General features: G+C 40.0%; 2 protein-coding genes across 5 annotated transcripts; both read left to right on the forward strand.

Moving 5' to 3' along the window:
* The first annotated feature begins 974 nt into the window (after positions 1-974).
* On the forward strand, positions 975-5,318 carry klhl6 (kelch-like family member 6). The gene is made up of 7 exons (XM_035603928.2): positions 975-1,485; positions 1,570-1,735; positions 2,897-3,346; positions 3,519-3,756; positions 4,038-4,240; positions 4,442-4,655; positions 4,913-5,318. Exons 1-7 carry the CDS (start codon positions 1,229-1,231, stop codon positions 5,194-5,196), a joined length of 1,812 nt encoding a protein of 603 aa, XP_035459821.2. The 5' UTR covers positions 975-1,228; the 3' UTR covers positions 5,197-5,318.
* An 828-nt stretch (positions 5,319-6,146) lies between these two features.
* On the forward strand, positions 6,147-15,118 carry LOC118282809 (protein starmaker). Of its 4 annotated transcripts, XM_035604266.2 has the most exons (13): positions 6,149-6,426; positions 7,245-7,535; positions 8,854-9,123; positions 9,541-9,642; positions 9,934-9,975; positions 10,839-11,009; positions 11,419-11,457; positions 11,555-11,611; positions 11,809-12,048; positions 12,264-12,359; positions 12,508-12,750; positions 13,008-13,250; positions 13,694-15,118. In XM_035604266.2, exons 1-13 carry the CDS (start codon positions 6,378-6,380, stop codon positions 13,861-13,863), a joined length of 2,013 nt encoding a protein of 670 aa, XP_035460159.2. In that variant the 5' UTR covers positions 6,149-6,377; the 3' UTR covers positions 13,864-15,118. The 4 variants fall into 4 exon arrangements, with proteins under 4 accessions (XP_047193311.1, XP_047193310.1, XP_035460161.2 ...); XM_047337355.1 differs by lacking the exons at positions 12,264-12,359; positions 12,508-12,750 and having other exon boundaries at positions 6,147-6,426; XM_047337354.1 differs by lacking the exons at positions 11,809-12,048; positions 12,264-12,359 and having other exon boundaries at positions 6,147-6,426.
* Positions 15,119-20,680: the final 5,562 nt, after the last annotated feature.

Below are 20,680 nucleotides of genomic sequence, written 5' to 3' on the forward strand. Positions count from 1 at the left end.
GTGGAGAAGACAAATGCACCGATTCCTGCTGCAGCTTTCATATTTGATTATCCGCTTCTAACCAAAAATACCCTTCTGACAGTCAATGTAGGGGGCTTTTATGTATCTGTTTGTCAAACAAGAGGAAAATGAGACTCATTCACACCTCCCCAGTATAAGACAAGATAAGACAAGAAAAGACAAAATCACATTACAGGTGCACAGGTAAGAAAAATAGATTAACTATTATTATTATTTTATGAATAAATATTGTAAAGATAACATTTTAAATTAAGGTAATTAGAGAGGTGACATCAAAAAATGTGTGTATAATATACACTCTACAATACCTTTGTAGTGTAATAGAATCATGTGACCCTCAAGAAAAAAAAGGCAGCGCAAATTTGGCATGATATCTGAACTCTTTATGATATAGATGAAGCATTAAAGATATACACAATGAAAACAAAATTATGATAATATGCATATTATTCTGTAAAATCACAGAGATGTGATTTATATATGATAGAAACAGAAGACAGTACCAGGATATAACAATAATATTAAATCCTCAAATGATGTTATAAGTAATATAAACTAATACAAAGCAAGGTAATTATTTACCCTGGCGATGACTCCTTATACTATGACTTAGTGGCAGTGTGAGTAGCAGTAGCATGAGCACCTCAGTGAGCAGAAGCTGCTCTGACAGTTTCCCACCCACATCCATCCTGCAGCAGCCCTCCGGTCACAGGCGGCAGTCCAGTCCCACTTAGGTGCCAGAATAACGGAGTGATGACAGTTGAACAAGAAGTGAGATCTTGTTGATCATGATTCATAAGAACACAGGAAGTATATAAAAAAAAACCCTGTGTCAACAAGATACTTCTGTTTCAACCACATGAGCATGTAGAGTGTCAGTTATTACTGTTTGGTGATGTCTGGTGTAAGGAAACCTGCCGTCTCGGGTCCTGACAAATGAGGAAATTCGGGTAAGTTAGGGGAACTCTTGTCAACACAAGAAGCGTCTAGCGGCTAGAAACGAGCAATGCAACACACGTGTTCGTTGCCGAACAGGAATAGGAAGTGCGAGGAGGACAGGAAGAAACAAATCCACTTCTCAGAGCGACACATATGTTGCAAGCACAAACCACAGGGCATGATTCTCTGTCTTCTCACGGGTGCAGGTGCACCTGAAGAAGTTGCAAGCTGTCCGTCGGTTTTCTGAAGAGCTTCTGGTGCATAAAAGATGAGTGACTCACTGGAGAGCACCACAGACGACCACTTGCCTCTGATTGGGAACGACTGCAGCCCAGATGAGGAGAGAGAGAACCAGACAGGAGCAAGTGAGTTGTGCTGGGAAGATGGGGGCCTACCTGTTGAGCTGCAGAGAGGCATGGAGACCCTGCGAGTGAACAGTGAACTCACTGATGTGATACTGAAAGTGGAAGGACATTGCTTCCCCTGCCACAGAGCCATTCTTGCTGCTGCCAGTCAGTACTTCAGGTAAACATAAAGCACTGTCTTTTCTCTATTGTGAGGGGATTGCTGGGTTTAATATATGGGTTTTGATGTTTATTTCCTGTGCAGGGCGATGTTTTGCAGTGGTCTGAGGGAGAGTCATGAGGATTGTGTGGAAATAAAGGGGTTAGACAGCGGGACAATGCGCTCTCTCCTGGAGTACACCTACACCAGCCGAGCCCTCCTCACACACTCAAATGTCCAGAGAATACTTGAGGCTGCAAGTCAATTTCAGGTAAAACTAGAATCGCACTCAATAAGGCCCATACCTCCACCAGGGCCAAGCTATCCTACACATGATTGTCTAGTTCTTTTAGTAGAATAGTAGTAGCGGGCTACTTAAAATACAATTTTAAGATACTCAGTTAGTTTACTGGAACTTACATATTTACTCCTATATCTATTGAACACATTATCGACAACAAACTTTAAGCACTATCATTGGATGCAGTAGAGACAAAAATAAGTATTGAATAGTTTGGAAAATATAATTAGCACTGTAATTACGAAAGGGATGGATTTTTAATATGACGTTGCCATGTAATCGATGTAAAGCCACTGATTTAAAAGACCCAACCCTCAACCTAAATCCTAAGAAAAAAAAAATTAATAATATTTAAATATATTTAGATTGATCCAAGGTTTCATTGGCATAAGATTTGTCTTTCTTGTTTCAATTTGATTCGGTATAATGTGTGTCACTGTACAGTGCAGTAGATTGTCGATGCATTTAAAGTCACTGAATTATTATTATCAGTCTTTTGACACACATGGCACATTAAAGGCATGACACAATCCACCATGTTGCTGAATCAGCAGCAAAAAGAAATGAAAAATGTAGGTAAACACATTTTTGTTTACACTCAGGAAGAAGAGATTATGTTAAGGTTATTACTTCTGGCAATCTGATGGTGCTGCTGATGTGCATAACCACATTTTAAGTGTTGCACTAAAAGAGAAGTGAAAGTTGCCCAGTTGTTTACACTCAGGATCAGTTTTCCATACACAGCTGTGCCAGACAACATGTGAGGCAGGTGTTGTCATTGGTACTTCTATTTTTGTGACAAGCAGTTTGAGTTTTAGATGTTGAAGATAAAAAAAAAAAAGTGTTACAATTGGTCCTCACTTCCTTGATAGGCAGTTTTAATGTTTTGATTGATGTTAGACTTAAAATCAGTTAAAGGTTTAGGATAAAGTCTGAGGATACAAGACGGTTTTAGTCTGGCATGTTTTGAAATTCTAGTATAGCTCATAGGTCTTCTAAATGTAAAATTGATTTATCTGCTAATTCACCCAAATATTGAGTAATCTTCGATTTGTACTGTACATCAGAGTGCTTACTCGATTTCTTCTTAAAAAGCAACAGTGATTCCTGCACTGGCCTTGTTTCTTGTAGTTCCTGCGTGTGGTGGATGCATGTGCTGACTTTCTGAGCAAGTCTCTGCACCTGGAGAATTGTATCGGGATCCTGAATCTGGCTGAGAGTCACTCCCTGCCGGCCCTGAAGACCACGACTCAGGACTACATCACCCGTCAGTTCTCCCAGGTGGTGCTGCAGCAGGATTTCCTCGAGCTGCCGGCAGAGTCGATGGAGACTGTCCTAAAGAGGGACGACCTTGGTGTGAAGTGTGAGGAGTGTGTGTTTGAGGCACTCATGCACTGGGTGAGAGCCCGGCAGGATGAACGCTGTCCTCTACTGGCCATGTTGCTCTCGCATGTGCGACTGCCGTTGCTGGATCCGGCATACTTTGTAGAAAAAGTGGAGCCGGATGAACTGATACGCCACTGCAGTGAGGCTTTTCCTTTGTTGCAAGAGGCCCGCAGCTATCACCTCTCTGGCAGGGAGGTAAGTGGATCAGCCTTAAAAATGTATTTTGTGTACTTGTAAACACTCTTACCATTTATATATATATTGTATCTGAAACACTGATGATTATATATTGAAGTATTAATGGTCTAAAGTTGCATCACTTTGCCTACTATCTTTTCAAATGTTTCATAAATTACTGCACTTCTAGGTGGTCTCGGAACGAACCAAACCGCGCATACGCCACTTTCTGTCAGAGGTGTTCTTGATCATCGGAGGCTGCACCAAAGACGAACGCTTCATTTCCACTGTCACCTGTTTGGACCCACTTAGACGCAGCAGGCTGGATGTTGCCAGGCTGCCGCTCACAGAGATGGAGAACGAAACCCAAAACCGAAAATGGGTGGAGTTCGCCTGCATCACCTTCCGCAATGAACTGTACATATCTGGTGAGAAAAGTCCTGCATTCATGCTTTCATTAAAAAAAACTAAAAAACACATATTTCCTATGAGATGTGTGACCTGAGATCCTGCGATGACAGCTTACCTGTGGTTTCTTTAACTGTTGAGCACCACAAATACGATGAAAGATCCGGCTCAGTCATTGATGATTACTCTATTCCTCAATCTAGAGCACAGATACTCTCATTATACTGATGCAGTGACACATTGATGATTTGAAATAAAAGCTATAGTGTGCATTGTAGGTGACATACCTCTGTTGTTGCAGGAGGGAAGGAGACACAGCATGATGTTTGGAAATACAATGGTGCCCTGGACAAGTGGATCCAAATTGAGCCCCTGTCAACTGCGCGCTGGAGACACAAAATGGCCGTCAATGCGGGGAAGGTGTACGTGCTGGGTGGATTCGATGGAGTTCAGAGACTTGCCAGTGTAGAGGCCTATGATCCCTTTCATAATCGCTGGACACAGGTAAACAAAATAAAAAGTTGGACATTATAGTGGTGCTTTAGTGTAACTTAACCAAAAAATGCTGCTCAATGCAAATGTGCCTCTGATACATAATAAGGCAAACTGCTTTTAAATAATATACCGAACATATTACTCTTGCCTGTAGGCTAACGTCAGTACACATGTATACTCACAGGCCCTTTGGGCTGGTTTTTATTGCAGGTGACACCTCTCGCAGAAGGCGTGAGCTCCTTTGCTGCTGCAAGCTTTGACAGATGGATCTATGTGATTGGCGGCGGGCCGAACGGAAAGCTCGCAACTGACAAGGTTCAGCGCTGGGAACCGGGCACAGACTGCTGGGAACTGCAGGCACCAATTCCCATTGAAACCAAATGCACTAACGCTGTAACATTCAAGAACTGCATCTATATAGTTGGTACGTTGTGGCTGAATGTAACTAAATACATGTATTTTGCTAATTAAATGTTTTCTAGTCTTACTTATGATGGCATATTTGCATATTGCACTATCATGACTTGATGCCTTAATGTGACTAAAATCTGGTGTTGGCCTTCAATAATAATATCGAAGTTTCATTCCAAAATGAGGTTCTTGTGTGAGAAGCGGATGTGTTTACACATGTATATATGTATTAACTCAGTATAGTAACTGTTTAATTCTGTCTGCTCCCAGGTGGTGCCATCCACGCCATGTACTGCTACTCCCCTCTGTCTGACTCGTGGTCCCTTGTGACCCGTCTGGGGGAGAGGGCAAGCTGCGCCATCGCTGCCTGTAACAACAAACTCTTCATCACTGGAGGCCGAGATAACAAAAACCAGGTTATCTCTACAGTGATGTGCTGGGACGTTGCACTAAAGGTGCTGACAGAGGAGTGTGTTTTACCCATGGGAGTGTCGCACCACGGCAGTGTGACACTCATGAAGTCCTACACACAAATACTACTGTACACAAAGTAACGCCTGCTTCCAAGTGCCGATGACCCAGGAATCTGCAAAACAGGGCCATGTTGTCGCTGAGAATGTTTGTAAAAATAATGCATTCAAAGTGAATTAAATAAATGCTTTTACATGCATGACAATGGTCATTTAGTGTGATTTTTGACTTGCAAATTTGAGATGGTACAATGTTTTGATGACCAAAACTTTTTACCTAACAACGCATTATTTTTATATGATGTTTCTGTCCTTTTTTCCTTACTTGTTTTTTCATTTGCAAATATGGATATTGACATTTGTTGTCAATTCTGCCTTGGAAGAAAAAAACGTAACATTGTTACTTGAAATGAAAACAGAGTACAAAGGCAGACTGAAAAATGTTTCATGTGCATCGCATTTCTTCAACACCACAAAGAAGAAACATGATATCAGCCCTGTTTATTATAACCATTTGGTTTGGGTGAAGATAGATAGTCTTAAATTTTGGGTAAAACATATTCTGTTGTCCTATCTGAACTCTTCAAACTCACAACTCTTGGGGGGGGGGGGGGAATGTCGCGTCCAGACAACGAAACAATCGAACTTCCGGTATATTTTCAAACTAAAACACTGGTTAATAACTACATTTAAAAAAGTATCTTATGGGGAAAGTGTGTTCCGTTCAAATGGACTTCACTGCGGGTCACCTCGATACGTATTGCCTTTCATTGCAGAAGGATGCGGAAAGGAAGAGGAAACACTCCGCTGGCAAACACAATGTCTACACACAAAAATATGTTTGAGATTAAAAAAAAAGAAAGAAAAGAGTCTTCAAGGAATGTTCACAAAGTTTGTCCGTTAACCTGTGGACATGTTTTATATAATTATATCACGATATTTGACATCGACGTCATGCGTAATGTTTGGTTTGGAAGTTATTGCGAGGCTCGGCGAAAATCACGGAGACCGGAAACTCAAGTTTGACGCATGCGCCGGGGGAAAAAAAAACTTTCGCTTTGGAACTCGCGAGCCTGCGGAACACACCTGTCGGTCTCACCTGCGCAGGTGAGCCTACTATTAATCCACATCCGAGGGAAACTTACATGACCTGCTCGAGCGAGTGTTTCGAGACCGACGACACTTCCTCCCCGCGACTGAAGTGACAGTCGAGGCGACGCGACGGAGCCGGTTTGTACCCGCGAGTCGTCCGCGTCTTCGGAGGAATGGCTCGTCGCGACTTCCTGGCCTGCTGCGTGTTCACCGCCTGCCTCGGTGAGCTGGGCTGCCCATGGTTACTCATCTTTCTGTTTTATTTTATTCGAGTGTTGCTGGAAGCCACAGTGCCGAGGGACTCGAGTGAATGATTCACACCGAGTTGTGTGACTTACAAAGAATACATTTCAATTTAAAAGTCAGTTTAGAAACACAGCTTTACTTGCCAAGCAATAACTCCATCTATTTGTATATCTATGCATGCTAAAATATTTATATTTTACATATAGCCGATACACTTAACTTTAAAAAAGTGATACTGTTTGAAGCTGTAGTGTGCGTGCGCGTGGATGTGCGCGTGTGCGTGTGTGAAATATTATATAGCATATTAGAGTGTCTGACATAATAATAATAATAATACATTTCATTTATAGAGCACTTTTCACTGCTAAAAGCAATCTGAAAGTGCATCTCAACAATCCGTCATGATATCTTTCACCTGCATCACATTGTTTTCTTCAGTGGGTGGAGTTGGCTCTGTCAAAGTCAACGCAATGTGCTGTAATGTGTGAAACCATACTGTTGGCTGTCACGAAAAGACAAGTAGATTTAGAATATTATGCTTTCCCTAACGATGGGACAAATTATTACTGGTTTTGTTGTTGCAAAGCAACAAACTCAAGGCTTGATGCAGCAACATCCATTGCTAGAAAACTTGACTAACTGATGAATCAACAAATGGTTTTAGCTTTGAACATTATAATCTTAAAAAAAAACAACAAGGTGTAACTAATCGACCACTTTTGTTTAAAAAAATACTAAACTCTTTCACATATTCATCCTGTATGTTTCACCACCTCTCCATTCTCTGTGTCTAGTTTCTGGACAGCCTCCTACATACCATCTCCTGGGGGAGAAACTCCACCTGATGCCAGCCGTCGCTGGTCAACATGACAATATTCTGTGGACACATAATGGCAACAAAGTGGTGGAGTTTAATGGCAGGGAGCAACTGGTGTACAGCCCATATGAAAACAGGATCACTCTTGACTGGGCTTCCGCCGAACTATATATCACAGACCTCCGATATGAAGACAGCGGAGGATATGGATTGGAAACATACGCGAACAAGAAGTTTCATCAGTTTGCTTATACATTAGAGGTCATAGGTACGTTGTTTTTTTAAAACATACTTTCATGACAAAGTGGCAATATCCCCATATACAGTTGACTTATGAATTGTTTACATATTGGTACCTGCATTTTATATTATACTATAGCTAGGAGTTCATATGTTGCTACAGAAATCCTCCAACAAATCAAGTTGCAGTTTGAGCTTCGCCATGGGCAACAGGTGGATTTTTTTTTACAAACAAGATGGTAAAGGAACTGGCAACCCTCGAAAGTAGAGCGAGTAATGTTAGAGGATTTTACACAAATATAACGGCATAGTTTTATTTGTTGTGATGAAAACCCATAGCAAAAAGAATGACAGCGTTTTAGTTTAGATGAAATGCCGCTGCGTTTTCAGCCCATATGCTGCATGTTTGCTAAGCACTTGAATGGGCAGTATGTGGGAAATGGAAAGCAATCTTGGCGTATTGATATAGGCACATATTGTATATAATATGCATCATACAGTGCAATGCCATGCAAGCTAGCTGCGATTTGCAAGATTTCACTTTCAGATAATCTTTGGCTTCCATACAATTTTCTCCTATTTAGAATTTTGTCATAGTTGCAAAAAAAAATTCACATGTCCAGTGTCCAGTATCATCCTCGGTTGTAAATTATTGTGTAATGTCACTTTTAAGATATATCCTTTGCTCTGGCAAAATGGCATTTAGCATGAAGAGAGCTTGATTTACAACGCAGGCAAATAATTAAATATCTGATAATGTCACAAAGGGCATTTACTGCAAATCAACCTACTTTTTTTATACCGTTAGAGCATTTTCTCTCTGTGTTTGTGCAGGATTTTGAATGCAAGACTGCTGGAGTGCTTTTATGTTGTGCTACATTACATTGCTGATAAGACCTTTGTACTTGTTCACTTGCTTGCCACATCCAAGAGTAACTCAAGATATCAAAATAGTATTTAATGTCACTTATAAAAAACTTTTTTATTGCTTTGATTTGAATGACTACTGTTTCAAACAAGCAACTTTTCTCCTCCACTAAATATTGGCGGTGTGTTCAAACAGTCAGCTGAACATAACCTTCCTACCTTCAGTGCCAATGTAGGAGTAACTGTGCCTTTTTATATTGTGCAATCAGTTTTAACATCTTTAATGTCATTTGGCAGTCAGTGTCTTGTTACTTTTAACCATTCCTCCACCAAGCCTAGTCTTAACCATACTGTTACAGTCATTTGTCAGAATGACCATGATGTTTCACTAAACTTATTAGTACCGCATTTGGCATACATGTTATATATGCTATGTTATATTAATTTATGTTTTCATTTTAATTTATACATTTATATAGGCAAGGTTTCCAAACCCACCATATCCTGTGACATGAATAATGGCAGCTCTGATACAAGTGGAGCCCAGGCAACGCTGACTTGCGCTGCAGAGCCCACACACCCTCTGTCCTTAATGAAGTATGAGTGGGAGTCAAGTGGAAATGTGTCGCCCGGCCATGAGTTAACAATATTTCTGGAGGATGAACATGATGATAAAATATACAGTTGTATGGTGAGCAACCCTTTGACAAATGACACGGCGACATTCACGCCAAAGAATTGCTACTCTGGTAAGATTTCTCTACTGACTCTACTGTATGTTTAAAATTGATCTTGTGGAATTTGGCGTAATAAGCAATTAACTTTCAGAAACTAATTTACATGGATATTCTCAGAATTTACCCACCAGACGTCATGGGTTTCATTAAGAAATGATAACACTGAATGTGATGCAGAGACTTTGATGTTTCGAACAACTCTTTGCTTCTTTTCTTTCCACTGCTGCCAGGAAATGAAAGAGAAAATGAAACATCAACAACATATAATTAGTTATTATGACAGTGGAATAAACGTTTCACACAATGGACATATCCTATCGTTGTTCAGAAATATATACTGAAGTGATCAGAGCTAAAGTCCATGAGAATTGTTTATATAAGGAATGTGATAAGAATTTGTTGTAACTTTGACTTTTTGTTTTTGTGTAGAAGAAAGTTCATCTGTTGCACTGACTGCCAGTCTTATCGCCATCTTCATTATACTACTACTTGTGGGTTTGGGCATATTGTTCTGCAAACTAAAACATAAAGGTATAGTAAAAAAAGCAAACAAGGAGATATAGTATATATATATACTACACACATACTGTATACTAACTCATGTATTACCAAGTTATGTCCAAGAGTTGACTAAATGTAATATTTAGTTTTATATGATGATGCAAGGTTGTTATTAAGAGATCAAATTGTCTCCCAGGTCTACTAACAGTATGTATGAAAAGCAATTTATATGCTGTAGTACTGAACACAATCCACTTTTTTTCTGTTCTTTACTATGTACGGAAATAGAACCCACTGTTATTTTTTCTTCTTCTTTTACAGCATGTTTTGCTGATAATGTGGAAAAACGAGCTGCAACACAAGGTATGATATTGCATGTTTTCAGTGGTCAGCCTAAGATGTGGGACTGCACGTAACAAATGTCTAAAAATAGTTTTTACAATTAACTGACAAATTGACAAAATGTCCATACAAAAGTTAGATGATATTATATGATTAATCAATAATGAAATTGTTTGTCTATTTACTTTTTGTCACTAGACTAATCCTATTAATAGACCAAGGTTTCAGGACAATTATAATGTTGATTTCCTTCAGATTGAATTAAAGAGCAGCTGAACATTTGTTATTTAAATGAGTGTTTCATTCATACTTGCATTAAACAATAAAGAAAGCTGTGGAAAAGCAAAGCAATTTTAGAAGAAAAGGATTTTCACTACTGTAAGCATAGTACATTGGAAATCTGACCCTGTGTTCTTTCCGTTATGATCCATTTTCAGAGATTTCTTTTCTCTTTTTGTGATTTTACAGAACATGTAGGTGAATACAATGAACAAGTATCTCTTCCAAATGAAACACAAGCGATACATCTTGCATATTGACTGTTACTCATAGTTTTAATTAAAAAGGGTGTAGCAGTGGCTGGTGTTGACTGTTCACCTTGTAAAGGGAGTGTCGCAGATAAGAGCTAGAGAGCACTCTGAGCGCACAAACCTCCAACAAGCACAATCCGTTAAATAAGAGAGTAGATAAATAGTAATAGAGGGTGTTGTTAATATTTTTGATAATTTGCATCTGGATCTGGATCAATATTTATTAAAAAAAAAAAAACTCAGTCATACATCTTGTGATACATATCTCTTATCTGTCATTTGTTTCTTATTCATGAGTTACACAATATTAAGAATTTTAATCTGTTAAATATATTTTGTGTTTCAATCTGTCAGATAAAGAGATGGACCAAGATGATGAATTGAAGCCTCTTTTTGACCGAGCACCCACACTTCCCTCTAATCAGCGGCTTAGCAATTTCTCCGAAATTAATAGGAATATGGAGCCTGATATCCCTGCTAACAACCACAAAGAAGACACGGCCATAAACATGGACACAGGAGAAGGTAAAGGCTGCTTGATATGCCCTCTGGTTTATGGTGTTTTATGCATCCCTTTTAAGCTGAAACAATATTTCTAATAACTGTGAAAGGACATACATTGAGCTCTTTTCTCTCTGATTTTCATCATTCTGCTTTTTTGATTCACAAAAGAAAATGTATATTCTTTGCCTCAACTAGATGCCTGAATGGCACTGACAGAGTGAATTAAATAAAAAAAAAAAGTACTTGATGAAAATGATGATAATGGTAAAACCCAGAAATATTTAGATTAATTTCTAATCTTCTCAATTTCCCTTTTTATGGCGAACATAATTATCCATGACTTGTGCTTATGTTTTTATTTTTCTTGGTATTTTGTAAAAAGTAGAGAACAGAGGGATGACGTTTCAGAATCTTTTTTTCTTTTTTACAGAACACAACATGAATGTACAAGATGAGATGCCACAACCAGGTTGCACTAACAAACCATTAATATATCATCACTGATACACAGTATTAAAAGGTGCTACTAATGAATTTAGCTGATTGTGACTGTTCACCCTTTGCAGGCACTGTCCGGAAACGTAAAGAGCAATTTGAACGAAGGACTTTAGGCACATGGAGAGGTGTTTTTTGTTCCTGACTCTACGTAATTCATCACGGCAGTGAAATGATTGACAATAACCCTCATATATTTTATTAAATCATTGCATATTCAGTTACTGTGTTATTGGTATCATATAAAGGTTACTATAAAGCGCCAAATAGAGCATCTCAGATTTTGACTTCCAGCTCCTCTGACTTTCTGGATGGTTTACTTCAGGTTTAGAGAAGAACTCAGACACGGATGAGAAAACTGAATCTCCTCCTTCATCCCCTCTGGGAAGAAAACTATCTGTTGGTCAGGACCAGGACAAAGTCTCTGGCAACGACAAAGATTCAGATCCAGATCAGCTCGGACGACCTTCAGAGAAGGCAGATGAGACGAAACCAGCTGGTGTCTCAGATGATAGTGAGGACACACGGTCTGATGTGGAATCATCCACTGCTCATGAACAACCAGGTTTGGAAACAACAATATCTGAGCATTCAGTCTTTGAACAAAAATCATAAAGCACCATCAAGAAAATATCTAAAGATGTGTCCTTGTTCCAGAGACATGCCGTACAGAGATGACACTCACTCAAATCTCTTGTTCAGATCAAAAACAAAAAGCTTTAGTCATAGCGAAGACTGATTTCTATACTAATTTATTCACCCAATTTAAATGTGTTTCAGAATTGGAGAAGAAGAAAGATGAGATGAATCCAGAGCCTGATATCCCTGCTAACAACCACAAAGAAGACACGGCCATAAACATGGACACAAGAGAAGGTAAAGGCTGCTTGATATGCTCTCTGGTTCATTGCATAATCAGTTACTGTGTTATTGGTATCATATAAAGGTTACTATAAAGCGCCAAATAGAGCATCTCAGATTTTGACTTCCAGCTCCTCTGACTTTCTGGATGGTTTACTTTCAGGTTCAGAGAAGAACTCAGGCACAGATGAGAAAACTGAATCTCCTCCTTCATCCCCTCTGGGAAGAAAACTATCTGTTGGTCAGGACCAGGACAAAGTCTCTGGCAACGACAAAAGAGATTCAGATCACGATCTGTATGGAGGACCTTCAGAGAAGGCAGATCAGACGGACCTGGCTGATGTCTCAGACGATAGTGAGGACACACGGTCTGATGTGGAATCATCCACTGCTCATGAACAACCAGGTTTGGAAACAACAATATCTGAGCATTCAGTCTTCGAATAACAATCATAAAGCACCATAAAGAAAATATATAAAGATGTGTCCTTGTTCCATAGATGTGCTGTACAGAGATGACACTCACTCAAATCTCTTGTTCAGATCAAAAACAAACAGATTAGTTGTCAAAATTAAAACAGCTTTAATCTTTGTGAAGACTGATGATTAAGATTGACTCTGAGTGATTTGAAACAAAGACTGCTCTGCATGGTTTACTCTCAGGTTCAGAGAACAACGCAGAGAAGGATAAGAAAACTGAATCTCCTCCTTCATCCCCTCTGGGAAGAAAACTATCTGTTGGTCAGGACCAGGACAAAGTCTCTGGCAACGACAAAGGAGATTCAGATGCAGATCAGCTCGGAGGACCTTCAGAGAAGGCAGATGAGACAAACCCGGCTGATCTCTCAGACGATAGTGAGGACAAACGGTCTGATGTGGAATCATCCACTGCTCATGAACAGCCAGGTTTGGAAACACTATCTAAGCTGCATTCCGTCTTCGAATAAAAATCATAAAGCACCATCAAGAAAATATGTAAAGACGTGTCCTTGATCCATAGATGTGCTCTACAGAGATGACACTCACATGAACTCATCTTGTTCAGATAAAACAATTTTTTTCAAGGGTTACTGGGTGTACCATGCCACTGGATTAAACACCCACGTTTATGCATAGTTAAAACAATCTATTGGTTCTATTTATTGACTGATTATTCTTTAAAGTCACAATAACAGATCAGAAGAAGAGAGGCTGTGTTTGAATCTCTTTTGATAATTTTAAGGCAATCCGTTGCTTTTATGGGAAACAAACATCTTTGGTCATTGCGAAAACCCCCATCGAGTACGCCTGATGGCAGACAGTTACAGTTTCTATACTAATTTCTTTACCCATTTTATTATCTGTTTCAGAAGCGGAGAAGGAGAAAAATGAAAAAGCAAAGTCTCCTCCTGCCAAAGGCATCTCTTCTCCTGCTGCTCAGCCACGTCCACCGTTGACCCCAAAGTCTCCAGATATGGGAACTGAAGACACCACTGGTGAACACAAGGAAGATGACAACTCGGATCAGGTTAATAGATAAACTTCACAGAAAAGTGTCAAAGACTCTTACTCACCAGGGTCAGAGAGAAGCACTGAGTCACACCAATCTAGTGAGGAGAAACAACCATCCACTGCGCCAAAACAGAACAGTTCAGGAACTGCTTTATGTGAAAAAGATTCCGCCTTTTACAGAAAGAAACACACACAAGAGAAGACGACGAACCAGCGAGGAAGAAGCTTTCTGAAGATGAACGTGAATCAGGTCCTGTAAGTGACAGGGAGGACATTGAAACAAAACAGAATCTGTCTTCAGACATCTCTCAGCAGCCTCAGAGCCCCACACAAAAAGAAACATACAAAACGCTAATATTAATACCTTTGAAGAGTCTCTAAACTCTGCCCACGCAGAACCAGACCACAAACTAGAAAACAAGACCAGGCAATACTCCGATGAGCAGGTGGACTGCAGCGCAGCAGAGGAGGATAAAAGTGAGGATGAAGGTAAAACCAATGAGAAAAATAAGGAGCAGAGTAGCCCCAAAGGAGAAGAGCCTCAGTGAGGATAAAGAACGACACACAGAAACTGCAGTTTATGTAAATACACCGTAGCAGACGGCAATGTGATGAGATCACTACAAAGGTGTAAATGTGAAGTTAACAGAATATGGTGGACTTTCAAATAAAAGAAGATTCAAAGACAGAAAAACATTCATTTTTGGACTGACAGAAAATTATGGAGAGATTTATTTTCAGGAAGAGCAAATGAGAGAAAAAGCAGACAGTTGTGAGGTCGAGGTCCACTGAGAGCCGACAGGTGATTTGGGACTGTGTCTGTGTCACGACTGTGTCGAGGCACAGGTATGGGGAAGGCCGCAAAAAATAGAATTGTGGAACAACTAGGACTCATCCTAGCGTCAGAAATCCCTCCGGAACCATAAAAGACTTGGGAATACTTTTATGATGCTGCAAATTTTAACCCCCATAGATATCAGATCAATATCATGACCAATTCATGATCAGATATCTCTTCTCACTCAAATGTTTTTAGATCTCTAGATTCATTTGTTTGCACTGATTATTTATTAATTGTTTGTGATTTTTTTTTTTTTTTTAAATGATTGTACAGCCATGGTGCTTGGGTTTTATTAACATTTCTTTTGCGGGAATTTTCGCTGATATTTCGGAAAACCTTAACTGCGTTGACCAGTAAACACAACGCTAATGTATAGTATATTATATACTGGGAAAACTGTGACTTTGAAATGTAAAAAAGATGATTAAATGAATTTTAGTAAGTGTTTGCCCTTAGATTCCTTTTAAAAATGTGCACAATAAAAACTCACAGGCTGGACACAATACAAAATACAGTGCACCAGCAAACAAAATACACTGATTATATGCTTGACAGCTATGTAAGTTATAGATTTGCCTAAGACCGCACATTTATGACTTGCATAGATACAGACTCTGCATGAGGTTATTTTCAAAGTATCTGTAATAATATTGTTGTGCCATTAGGGGGCAGTGTTTATCAGTGTTTCTGTGTAGTCGAGGGCTGGTTTTTCGGCAGAGATGTGAGAAGCTGGTCCTTTTTAATTCCCTGGGATGAGGTGGTTGAAGGACCTTCAGAGAAGAAAATAAAATACAATAATAGTAATATTTATGCAGGGATGTGTGGGTCTGGACTGGTTCAAGGATTGAATCAAGAAAAGTGCAGAGAAATTGTTGGTACAGTTCAATGAAAAATGTCTAATTGGAGACTTGCATTTTTTTGTCAGTACCTGAGGAAATGCATAATTCCGGAGCAACACAACTGCCACAGGATAAACTAGCCGTCATGCCGACCAAAACTGCTCAGTGATGTAGATGCTCATAATGCAGGTTTTACCCCACTGCCGCCTGGATGACAAGCTGTTGTAGATTTCGAAGGGCACTGGTTGGGCCATGTGAACAAAGTCACGCTCGATTAGTTTAACCTCTGAGTCAGAGAGAAGTCTGTGATCTGCTACCACCTGACCCGCGGGTTCAGGGCACAAGCTGAGAATGAACCAGATCGTGTTTCTGTTGTCGCAACAAATGCTGAGGAAATATTAAGAGTATTGAATTATTTGTGGTGGTGATGTAGGCTCATGCCTCCTCAGTCGAGGGTCACAATGTGGTTCCACTGAGTTGCTGCTGGTGTGTTGACGGCAGCAGAGAAGCTCACGTCCCGTGTCGGAGTCTTCGACCAGCATATTTTATAAAGAAATCTTTTCTCTGGACCCTTGTTGGAGAAGAAAGCCCTAACCCTTTTTTTTTTAGGTTTTCTTTTATGTGGAAATAAAAGTGACAATAGCATTTCATCCAATATTGTACAACTGGCAAGGGAATACCCTTTAATGCTGGAATGTTTTTTTTTCTTCATTTTCTTCATTACATATTTACTTTACACTGGAGTGTAATGTTCTCTCCGATACAGGCCTGATTACACTTCCCCCCTCGGATTGTTTAGGTCCTTTTTGGCCGCATTGCAATAGGAAAGAAGGAAGGAAAAAAAAGTAAAAAGAAGAGTGGGTCACCATCCAGAACTGCCTTTTATACCAGGTTGATTAGCATGCTGGGCTGTTTAAATTGCCTCCTGGAGGGCTGACGTGAAATTGAACAATATCCTCTGACTTTAGAGACCGGCCCCATACCTTCTCATTTATTTTTATGCAGAGTTAGGACCGAGCCCTGGCACCGCTCCACAGCTCCGAGGAAGCGGAGCCCAGGGAGACCAAGTCTGGCTAGATTAGGACAAATCAATTAATATCAGCACAATAAAAGTTTGGGCCATGCTTTATTGTGTACAGTGCAGCCTGTGTGCCCACTGTAATTATGTGGATAAATTATTGTGTGGTCGAGACCTTATGATGAAGTAATATCCCTTCCCTATCTCCGTTTAAGGCTTCTATTAAATCCCCATTGACTTTGGACCCTGCTTTTACCGTACAAGGAGTAATGGCAGAGCATTGTTTGTCCTCGTTATTATTATACTATATTTAACAAGGTTCCCCTCTTGGATGATGATGTTTATGACTGTGTATCTGGGTCCAACTCAGCCTCTGTGCTTTTCATTTTCTGCTAACATTTGGGTATCGTGTATAATTCAAATGTGCCCAAGGCAGAAAGATTATTGTACCCGCTGCGGTTATCAACACAGTGTAAGCACTTGTTTCTGTTTTTATACCTATATATGCTACAAATGGGACTGATGAAATATGTGTAGGTAGAAGACTGGAAGCTGTTTGACGGTCCTCACCCACCAAATATGATCTCAGTAGTCATAGAGATCATTTAAGAAACTTTGAATAAATCTCAGCTCCTTTGTGGTCGTAACAATGGAGGCCTTGCTCTGCAGAGCCGAGGGGAAAAGTGCAGATAATTGTCGAGATGATATATTCAGCTTTAGTATAATTATCACTCCACTAATAAGGAACTTAAGTTGAGGACGTTAGCTACTGTTTGCCTGCGTTTGAACAACACAGGGTCTGTTAGACGCGACACCGCTGCTACCATGTTCATATTTTGTAACCGCAATGTGAACACTGGATTTTCCATCTCTCAGACGTTGTGATACCTCACTGTTGAAAATATCCCTGTGCAAACTTCTGTCACATTCAAACAAAAACATTTCCACTGCAGCAAAAATGTTTTACACATATGCAAGTCACATCTGTGTGGACAAAACTCGAATGCTCAAAATATTAATGACCCCCTTTTTTTTTTGACTCCATACCTTATTTAGGTGATGTAAACCTAGACATAGAGATACCTGATGAAACTAAAAGGATGCATTTTCGACAAAATTAGGAAATTGTTATTGTCATTATCAATGTGTGCTCCTCCGTCTGTTGGTCAGTTGTACCATCACGGCTGTGGGTGGAACTTAAGGGCTAATTTCTTTCCTTGCGTCTCTTTAATTTAGGCTTCACACAGGTCACACTAACTTGTCACTCGCCGTGAACAGCACCACTCTGTCTGTTTCCAGGTTATATCTCTAAAGGCACTAATTGGTAGATCGCCTTGACAATCAGCCAGTGTCTCTGAATTAATTGCCGGCTTAGGGTCATTGATTTTTTCTCAAACGTAGTGGATACGGAGTTGAGGGAAAAAGAACAGTGATTGTTTTATGGTCAGTTGTGACTGTACGAGCATCCGGTATGTGTAAGGATGATAGGCAGTTCTCTCCTCAGACGAAGCTTGGACAAAAAGCGCCTCCTCACTCCACCTTAGCGCCCTTGCCTAGTCGGGCTCTATTTCTCGATGCCTATATGTGATTGATTTTGTGTTATTTGATCGCATATACACTCAACCACTGAGCAAAGAAAGCCATATTGCTCTTTGACATAACTTCACACTACACCACATATACGAAAAAAGGCTTTCCAAACTACTGTATCTCTGTAACATCTCTTTTAAATCACACATGCAGTCTATTCTACATGATCTTCTTCTGTTAACTACTGTAATGTGTTTTTCAGTCACTGAATCTCTCTTTGTATAGCTGCGCCCTGTGGTGATCTGTCATAATAAAGCTATAAATAATGAAAAAAAAATAATATTCATAACCCCTGCAACTGCCCAGACCGGATAACTCAAACAGCGTTGGAGGTTTTGGAGTTTACTTTCTTATCAAAGATCATGTTGATTGGGAGGTGATTTACAAATAGGTTAAAGCTTTATAAGGTCTGAATATTCCTTTCCATTCATTTCATCATTTCATTTCAATTCCGACAAAGTGTTGAATATTTTCGACAAAGTATGAAATGTATTTGGACAAACATGTTCTGCACCGCAAACCTCACCAGATACTCTGCCGTCTCCTTTGTGGCCAGGGCTCTAAGGTAAGTCACATCTTTACTCCTGCAACACTTTCTCACTCACACTAATGTCTCGGCAAAAAAAATCTATCTGCAACATCAATAGCAAAGTCGATGGGTGAACATTTTATTTTGAATGGCCAGGAAAAATCTTTTGAGTATTGACATGTTTTCATTAGAGCTTCTCCTCGGCATTTGCTTTGGAGAAGGCTTTCATCTTTGTGGTGGGAACACAGAACCTGGCCTAATTTGTGCATATTATCTAAATAGTATATCAACACAGGAAAGTATGAATCTAGGCCAAACATTACATTGCGTTCAGGCAAACATCTTTTGTGCAGGATTGGAAAACACTGGTTTTACATTAGTACAATACGGTCTGTTGTTTTTAGCCACACTAGCGGCTCTGGGGATGGCATGTCAGTCCATTGGTCCACAACCTCCACTTGAAGGGTGAAACCATTGGGTAGATTGCCATTGCATTTTCCAAAGTTACTTTCCCCAGAGGATGAAACTGTCTGACTTTGGTGATCTCTCCGACTTTGGTGAGCTTCCAACCGAGAGGGCAACATGTTTCCATTACCCTGAAAAGTGAAATATCTCAAATTATGAATGTAATTCGCTCTGGGTATCACGTCTTTTGTGGTTTTGAGTGAAACCACTGCACGGATTTTTCAATTGATACAGACATTAATGTATATTGTTGAGTCCAAATGTGTCCAACACTTTGGTTTAGGACCAAATATCTGCTAAAATGAAAGCGTACAGAAGGTGCTGATGTTTCCCATCACCCAGCTGATGTTTCCCATGACCATCATCACTTAGCATGACTGTAGACTCTTGGTCTTGTGTTATTTGTTTAGAAAATCAGTCGTTTAAAATGGATAAAGGTCATACCCCTTTACACCTGGCATTAAAATGCTTATTGGGTGATCAGAGTACAATGGGATAATTCTTTACATTGCCACAAAAAGGAGAACATGTGTAAATGCACCCGAGATGCACCTAGGACGGATTGTGATTCGATCAGCCAAACCACCATCCGGAGGCCAGGGACTCATTGTGATCACATTTAACACAGTATAAATGCAATTGTGTTGTCAATCCACATACAACTGTTATATTGGCGGAAATAATAATAAATATACGCCACTGTTCTAAACCAGCGAGTTAGAAGCAGCTAGCGGCAATTAGCTAATAAACACACACAGAGCATCCCTCTCCTCGGCCCTCGTTATATTGAAGACATCTGTGGATGAAGTGAAGACAAGAATAATCGAAAAAAACAAGCAATAACGCAGTGTTTGGATACCAGTGTTTGGATGTCTGTTGCCTTTGTGGACCTTAGCGATTGGATCATCATTGGATGTGGGCTCTTGAGACACATACTTATACAAGGTGTAAATGTAATCAGGTCAAAATCATATTTCGAGGCAATCTGGATATGAAATGCATTCTAAGGCCAGCTGTAAATGGAGTCATTGATGCATAACACATTTTGGTTTCAACTGACATACCACATTACGTCGAGCACCACTCATCATCTGGTTTCGCACTCTTTTGTCGCAAACAACCAGCACCACATGACGCTATTTGTCAAAGATAAGCTGCACACAAGTTGTTGAATACTCTTGACTTTGCATTGGCCGAGCCGCCACAAAAGATCATGTTTTTCATTTCATCACATTTCTAAGCTTCTCTGTAACTATTTGTAATCGGCTTTGGAGTGAGAAAGTGTGCATTGCCCTTCAACAATTGGAAATGTGTCCCTTCAGCACCATGGACTGACAGTTTCTGAGATCTAGCGGAGAATCGCTGTGTTTTTGTTTTCTGTTGTCATGTGCACGTGTTTCTGTAAATACTCTCCTCAACAGTGGAGCCGCTCAGCTCCAAGCTTTGTCAGCTCTTTATTTGAACAAGCTGCCTGTCAATGCGCCACACCGACGCATCTGCGCTTGTGCACTTGCAGGACCTGACACAATTCTCCTGTGGCAAAGTGGAAAACGCTCGCAGCGC

This window comes from Scophthalmus maximus, chromosome 14 (assembly GCF_022379125.1).
Source record: "Scophthalmus maximus strain ysfricsl-2021 chromosome 14, ASM2237912v1, whole genome shotgun sequence".
In the NCBI taxonomy this organism is placed as follows: domain Eukaryota; kingdom Metazoa; phylum Chordata; class Actinopteri; order Pleuronectiformes; family Scophthalmidae; genus Scophthalmus; species Scophthalmus maximus.

What these genes read in the sequence shown, in the direction of transcription:
- klhl6 (XM_035603928.2), top strand. Translation starts at nt 1,229, where the DNA reads ATGAGTGACTCACTGGAGAGCACCACAGACGACCACTTGCCTCTGATT. An exon ending in AGGCTGCAAGTCAATTTCAG is followed by an intron (nt 1,736 to 2,896) that starts GTAAAACTAGAA and finishes TGTTTCTTGTAG; the next exon opens with TTCCTGCGTGTGGTGGATGC. An exon ending in CAATGAACTGTACATATCTG is followed by an intron (nt 3,757 to 4,037) that starts GTGAGAAAAGTC and finishes CTGTTGTTGCAG; the next exon opens with GAGGGAAGGAGACACAGCAT.
- LOC118282809 (XM_035604266.2), top strand. Translation starts at nt 6,378, where the DNA reads ATGGCTCGTCGCGACTTCCTGGCCTGCTGCGTGTTCACCGCCTGCCTC. An exon ending in GACTTTAGGCACATGGAGAG is followed by an intron (nt 11,612 to 11,808) that starts GTGTTTTTTGTT and finishes GGTTTACTTCAG; the next exon opens with GTTTAGAGAAGAACTCAGAC. An exon ending in AAACATGGACACAAGAGAAG is followed by an intron (nt 12,360 to 12,507) that starts GTAAAGGCTGCT and finishes GTTTACTTTCAG; the next exon opens with GTTCAGAGAAGAACTCAGGC.